General features: G+C 45.8%; 1 protein-coding gene across 1 annotated transcript in view; it reads right to left on the minus strand.

The window, feature by feature from the left end:
* The window catches only part of SUZ12 (SUZ12 polycomb repressive complex 2 subunit), a 63,851-nt gene extending 61,665 nt beyond the window's left edge, over positions 1 to 2,186 (minus strand). Inside the window, exon 1 of the mRNA XM_025185700.3 lies at positions 1,692 to 2,186. Within this exon, the coding sequence (XP_025041485.3) occupies positions 1,692 to 2,001 (310 nt within the window). The 5' untranslated portion in view covers positions 2,002 to 2,186. The remainder of the gene's footprint in view (positions 1 to 1,691) is intronic.
* Between the last annotated feature and the right edge of the window lie 5,547 nt (positions 2,187 to 7,733).

A 7,733-nucleotide genomic window follows, 5' to 3' on the forward strand; every position in this document is an offset into this window, starting at 1 on the left:
TTAGTGAGCTCCATCCTGAATTCTGTATATCCTAACTGAAAAAATTCACATAATAAAATCTGGTCATAATAAAGGTTTTACTATGCTTCAAACCAAGTTAAAAAACAGAATAGAAGGCAAAAGATCAAGGGAAGGACATACAGTAGAACAAATATTTTGTCATCACCATTCATGTAGGATAATCTTTAACACCTCAGCAAAACAAAAGTAAAACATAACTACCCATATAGAAAGACGTGAAAAAACAAGCACTCTCAAAAATGTAGTGCTACATTTAAAAACAGATCATGACTTTATTAATTTAAACTCTGACTCGCTCATGAAATGAGTGAGTGAAGAAACACACAATGTAACTATTTTAGACACCTTTCCAAGAATACCTATTAAACCACATATTCTACAATCTATAATACTGTCAAGTAAAAGCCAAAATAAGTTATCCTTAAAACAGACAAAATCCACACAAGTGTTCCTGATATTCACCACTGCTAGGTTATACATTAAATAAAATTATTAGGATTTATGTATTCTTCTCGAATTAGCACTATAAAACTGAATTCACAATAAGACACTAAAGTAAACTTCATACACTATTATTTATTTCTACTCATTACATACCCAAATCTAAAGCCATCTTCTCAAGTAGTTAGAGCAGGAACTGGGAGCAACCATTCTGGGTTATATTCTCAGCTCTTCCACTGATTACTTGTGATCATGAGCAAGTCACTTAATCCTCCCTACATCACTTGACTTAATACAGTATTCACCATCCTTTCATCTGCATTAATGGGGTTAATTAACAGTTGTAGAGAATTTGCAGTCACCCCCTCAAGACTCCACACACAAAAACTAAACTATTATTACAAGTAACTGCAATGGTGACAAGCTCACCTCAAAACAATCTCTCTATTTAGTATTTTAATTTTTCCTTCAAACAGTGTACACAGCAGAGCTTGGCATACTAGAGTACAATGTAAAAGTTAATAATTGCACTGGATATTTTGACCAAGCTTCTGTGAGTAACTCTATCCTGTATCCAAAGGAACTCTCTGCCTATCTGGAATCCCCCTGGGGGGGGGGGGGGGGGGGGACCACTTCAATTTCAAATTAAAAACCCTCAATCTAATTCTCTTTCACACATAGGAGCAAAATATAGTCTCCATAGGATCACAATGCTCTCAACAGCCTAAGACGCAAATATTAGCAAAAGAGATGGAGCATAAATCGAAGGGGCACAAATACCCCCCCTCTCCCGCCCAAGAAGCGTCCTCGGGATGGGAAAGAGAAAAAATAAATCACCTTTGAAGTCTTCCCATTTAATACATTTCCAAAAGGCTAAATTCACAGCCTAGAAGGCGCTTGAGCAGAGGACGGATATCTTATGCACCGTGCACCCGAAAGCGGCCCCGAACCTGAAGAAGGCTCCTGCCACATCGGGCTGACCCGCATCCCTGCCACCCCCATCCCCACTTCCGTTCCGTGCTACGAACCTCTCCAGCCCCCGGATCTTCTCCCTCCGGGAAGTCCGGCCCAGGGTTCACGTCCCCCCACACGGTAGGATCTTGTTTCCTCCCCCCCATATCTCCCTTTACCCGCCATCATGCACCCCGATATCAACCCTGCGCATCCCCGGAGCCTCCTCTTCCCCGAAACCCTTCTGCTCCCTGCCTACGGCCGCTCCCGGTACTCACTCTCGAAGGCCTGCAGGAAGAGCTCGTGGTCGGCCTGGATCTGCTCCATCTTCGGCTTCTTCACGGGGGGCAACGCTGCAGCCGCCGCAGCCGCCGCCGAGGAGGCCGAGGAGCCTCCCGAGTAACCGCTTCCTCCTCCTCCTCCGCCACCTCCTGCAACGCCACCGGATTTACCGCCTGGAGCTGCCGCAGCCGCGGAGCCTCCAAAGCCCCCGCCGCCACCGCCGCCGCCTCCACCGCCTGCTCCGGCGGCGCCGCCAGTAGAGCCCGAGCTGGGCCCTGCGCCTCCACCGTGCTTTTGAGGAGCCATGGGCCTCACTCCGGAGCGGGCCCCGGCGGGCCAGAGACCGAGCGAGGAGGGAGGGAGGCGGCTAGGGCGGGCGGGGACAGGAGGGGGGAGGGGAAGCACCGAGCTCCAACTCCTCTAAGTCTCCTCCGCTCCGTTCTCCTCAGCTCTACGACCGACCAGCCGAACCCGACGCCAACACCGCGCCCGCCTCCCCCACATGCCCATTGGCTCCGAGGATGGCGCCGCACGGCCTGATTGGCCGGCGGTGGTCCCGCCTCTGCGTGACGCAGAGATGGTTCTGGAAGAGTTTGGTTGGTCGGTGCGCTTCGCCGCTCGGCGCTTTCCCCCTCCCCCTCCTTTGAACTGAATTCGCGGGAAAGGGCCGCTCGCTCCCCCTTGCTCTGCGAACCGCAGAGCATGCTGGGTAAGCGTTGGCTGCCTGAAGCCTACCGACGCCTCGCCAGCGATCCCTGCGGTGTCTCGTGCCTACCCTGTCAATCAGCCAGTAGCCGCCCCGCGGGGTGTCCCCTCAGAGCGGTCCTGCTCTGCCCTACTGCAGCGCCCCTCTGCCCATCCCATCCCAGCCCAATAGGGTTCCCCAACTCCTCCAGCCCCAGATTTTCCCCGGCAGCTGCCTCCCTCCATCCTCGTGCCAAATGCCCTCTTCTCGGCACCAGCTCCATCAGATGCTCTTCGTCGCCACTGCCTCCACCCCCCACACCGCCACCCCCTGTCCCCTCCACCCGCTCGCTCGCTCCCCTGCGCTGCCCCGCAGCATGACCTCTGGGAGGTTTCCTCGGATTAAAAACTTCAGACGCGCCAAAACGAAGATGAATGAGTTGAAATAACTCAAGAGGAGTTCAAATTGATTTGAACGCAGGGACCGGATCAGAGCTGTAGTCTCCCCAAATCCAGGGATACTGGATGTCTCACAGGAAGGGGCGAGAAAGAATCTGTCCCCTCCACAAACTAAATATTCCCCTTGGTTTTTGTTTTCTATCTCCCCACCTTTCTTTGCTAAAGGAGGTAAAAATCACGAGGAAAATATTGTGTGACTGCACTTATTTCCCTATTTACTACAGGGCCACACTACAATTACTCACTTATGTATAGTTAAGTGCATAAATCCGGTTATATAGAGCCATCAGAAAAAGCACGCCCTTTATGTGATAAAATCAGATAATGCATCTTTTAACATTAAAACAAATTCACTGAAATAATCAGGTGCAATTCCATTTACTTTATTCAGTAGTGTTACTCCCACTTATTAGCAGTGTGGTTGGCTCAGCATATTAGTTTTCATGGTCATCCAACCCTATTCCCTATCTCTTGAGAAATTAAACATACTGACTACTGATGATATGAGAGAGTAAAGCCACCTGGTTAAAAATGTACTACCCAGGAAATATAACCTTGAATTTTGTTACAGCCAATAACTAGATCCTCAGCTGTTGCATTCATATGGTTCTCTTTTTTAAAAAACTTAATGCTTATGTAAAAAAGTAGAACTGTGTTACAAATAAATTTGTCAAATTACTGACCCCATGACATCAAGTCCAACTGTATTAAAACATGCAATACAATGCCACAGGGGAGAATTCTAACGTAATATTGCAAATTGATTATGTATTGATAACTGTATTTTAATAATTTACTTATATTGCCTATATTTGTATAAAAACTTGGCAGCAAGTGTAATACAAAAGCAAAGCTACTGTCCTTTCTTGCTTCCCTTTCCAAATCCATGCAATTGTCTCAAAGTTTTGAATAATATTCAAATCCTATAATAAACATAGAGAGTACATATCAAGAAAGGCAAAGGGAATTTAGTTCACTGAAGAGACATTTTTGTTTAAAGTATCCAGGAATGATTGTAAAAATACATTAAAATATTGTTTTTAAATATTATAAGAATAGATTGGTAGTGTCCTTTTACCTGGTTCCTTTTTTCTCTTTACTTTTTTCTCCTTTACTACTTCTTATATAGCATCATAACATATATTTCCTCTTTCAATTTCTGTATGTTAATTTTTAATTACTTTCAGCTTTTTTCTCCAACACCATTCGCCTTTCCTCCTTTTTTTCTTCAAAATTGTTCCTTTTGTAATTATTTAGCTTCTTTATTTCCTTTCTTATTTGCTCCCATTTTTATTAGATGCTGACATTTTCTGAAAACAGTCTTTGCCCCTCTCAGTATAATTTTTGTCATTTAATGTTTATTTCTCTTTATTCTTATTATTTAATTTAAAATTTTACTCCATCTGTCACTGCTATGTCTTTGGTCTCTCTATATCTCCTTCTTTCTCTTCTTCCTCCCTTCCCACCTTTGGCCTTGTGGTCTCTCTAAAAAAATGGTACTTTATAATTTCATTGCAATCTCATGCTCACCACAATGGTATAAAGCATCTGACTTCCATTTCCCCTGATTATTCAATTTCCAGGGAACTTTTATATTTCTTTCTCTGTAACTCACTCAGGGTTATTGCTGATTGTACCATGTGTTTGGTCAGTGAGCCAATTGTATCCCAATCGCTTGATGCACTGTAATCTCAAAGAGTTCAATATAATCTAATAGGGTGGTCTCTTCCTTCCTAATACTGTAGCATTTGTTCTGTCCTAAATGAGCTGTCTATGTGCCACTCTTCTCATAAAGCAAAGATTGGAGCAGAGGCAGCTCAGCAGATGAGGTTAACATATGAAGAACATCTCTAAGAATTCCAAGCTTGATTGTAGGGAAAGTGGTACCCTCTGCCAAGTAACCCATAGTGCCTCATATGGGCTTCTCTTTTTTGCATCACAATAACCTCCTTCCTAAAGGTCACCTATTTTCTGCCATCCTCATATAGGCTCTTTCTGCGTACATGGGAGATTCTGCAACTTCTGATGACTCACCCTTCTAAATAGGAAGCCAGGAGGTGGAGCCAGAGGGCTACTTTCCAAGCAGGGGGAAAGGACAATTTAATTTATCTCTTGACAGCAGTCAGACAGGCCTCTGCATGGGGAAACTGAGGTTGACATCCCAGCCTAGTGAGTCAGATGTGTACATGTAAGTTCTGCTGGAAGTATCAGACCCTGTGTAGCTGCATAATCATAAATGCCTCCTGCCTATCAGGAAATAGACTGTGCAGTACAAAGATGCTTTATAAAGCTTCTTTGTGGGATTCTTGTGCATTTACATCTCTGAATGCAGGGCTCACCACAAAACTGAGTGAAATGGAATGACCTGTGATATGCAGGAGGTGGTCAGACTAGATGATCTAATGGTCCCTGTTGGCCTTAAACTCTTATGAAACACTGTCCAGACATCTTTCATTGGAGTAGTGCAGGAAGAGTCCCAAAGACTGTGGAATGTCAAATATGGGGCTTTGTGGTGTGGGATGACCAGGAAGAGAACCTTCAGGAAAATTACATGGGTAATGTGTAAATTGCCAGGTAGGGGAGGCCAGATCCCAGTCCCTTCCCTTCCTTCCAAGACCCTGTCCCTTCTGCACTTCACCTCCAAAGGACCCAGAACCCTCCCACCAGTGCCACCAACCCTGCCTTAGGCTAGTACTCCTAACCCCATAGTGTTGGGAGGGCAGGCAGTGTGTCCTCAGTTTCCCCAGCCTTTGAATGCCGGGAGGACAGATGCCACAGCCCCGTCCCAAGTTAGCCACTGCACAGGAGGACTGGAATCACACAGAAAAGGAATCAGGAGGAAAGAGGAGCTGGTGGCAGAATGTGGATGGGACTGTCATGATTATGAGGGTTAGCCAGCAGCCTGGGGATTAAGGGGTTAACTACACCTAGCCAGGTGGAGTGACCAGTAGGAATGTAGGCGGGACTTTCAAACTGAGACAAAGGAATTTGGGTTTTTTCCTTTCTCCTTTTGTCTCTCTGAGAGAGTCCTCTGCAGCTACAGGGAGGGACAAGCATGTCTCTCTCTCTCTCTCTCTCTCTCCAAGAAACAATTCTTCACTTTCTGTAAGTAGGGTAAAGTTTAGGTATTTTCATTAGGGGTTATTGTTTTAAGAGTTGGGTATGGGATCTGATATCTGGCACTGCTTAAGAGATGTTTGGCTTTTCTTTTTAACTAAGTTCTAGCCCATGGTGTAACTCCTCCATGAATATATTTTGTTACCTTTCCATCTGATCCTTATGCTTTCAACAGGAATATTGTTGTAATAATAAAAGTTTTCTCTTTTCTTTTTATTAAGCTGGCATTGGTTACTTGTGTGTCCTGATTTTTATAATAGGGGTGAGATTTCCCAAATTATCTTTCCCCTAATCTCATTATTAATATTTGGGTGGTGGCAGTGGAAGTTTTAATCCAAAAATCTAGGTTTTTAAGATTTTGGGGGAAGTTTTATACCAACGCCTGTTAGATAAGGCTTTGGGGTACACTTGCTGGCCCCCACTTCTGCATTTATCATGCCAGAGTGGGGAAGGAGCCATGACAGGGACCATGCCTGATTGTTTGAGGAGAGACAGCCTAGGCCACACCAGAAGCCACCTCACCATCAGGGCATCCTTTATCCCACTGGGGCGGCCTGGGTGTTGGCTGTCCCATCTGCCCCTGGGGGGGGGGGGGTGGAGGAGAGGGAGACTTGAGCCCAGCACCCTGCCCTCCTCAGGTAAATGCCCTATCTCCTAGGGCACACCAGAACTCACCCCACCACCTTATGTTCAGGGTGTCCCTTATCCTGCCTGCCACCGGGGTGGCCTGGATGTTGCCTGTCCCATGCCGTCCTGTCCCTCCTGAGGGGGACAGGACTGGAGCCCAGCACTCTGCCCTCCCCAGTCGAACGCCCTATCCCCTACGTCAAGTGAGACCCCATCCCGCCACCTTACCTTCAGGGTGTCCCTTATCCCACCTCCCACCGGGGCGGCCTGGGTGTTGGCTCTCCGGTCCCATCCTGTCTCCCCGGGGAGTGAGGGGGAGACACTTGAATTGGAAAAGGTTCAGAAAAGAGCAACAAAAATGAGTAGGGGTATGGAACATCTGCCACATGAAGAGAGATTAATAAGACTAGGATTTTTCAGCTTGGAAAAGATGACTAAGGTTGGATATGATAGAGGACTATAAAATCACAACTAATGTGGAAAAAGTAGATAAGGAAGTGTTATTTACTCCTTCTCATACCACAAAAACTATGTGTCACCAAATGAAATTAATAGGCAGCAGGTTTAAAACAAAAACAAAAAAAAGAGAGAAGCAGCATTTTTCACACATTGTACTAGGGAGGTAAAATCCCATTAATCAGTTAACCGGTAAAACATTATGTTTAACTGGTTAACCCCTTAAACAGGATCTAGCAGGTAGGAGGCGCTCCAGCCTGACTGGGTCTGTCATGCCATGGGCTGCTCCAGCCAGGCAGGGCCCACTGCAGGGGGCTGCTCCAGCCTGCCTGATCCACCAGTTAACCGGTGACTGGTAAGCATCACCAGTAAGGGTGATGCTTGCTGGTTAACCAGTGACATCCCTACATCATACAGTCAGCCTGTGGAACTCCTTGCCAGTGGATGTTGTAAAAGCCAAGACTATAACAGGGGTCAAAAAAGAATTAAGTAAATTCATGGAGAATAGGTTCCATCAAAAAGCTATTAGCCAGGATGGACAGGTTAGTAACACTGGCTTCTGTTTGCCAGAAGCTGTGAATTGGCGACAGAGGATAGATCCATGATGATGAAAATGGTGCTTCCTAAATTAAAGTATTAGCAAATACCTGTTCTGTTCATTCTCTCTGGGACATGTGGATTTGGCCACAGTTAGA

The sequence above is a fragment of the Pelodiscus sinensis genome, chromosome 20 (assembly GCF_052426305.1).
Source record: "Pelodiscus sinensis isolate ZL-2025 chromosome 20, ASM5242630v1, whole genome shotgun sequence".
Taxonomy (NCBI): Eukaryota; Metazoa; Chordata; order Testudines; family Trionychidae; genus Pelodiscus; species Pelodiscus sinensis.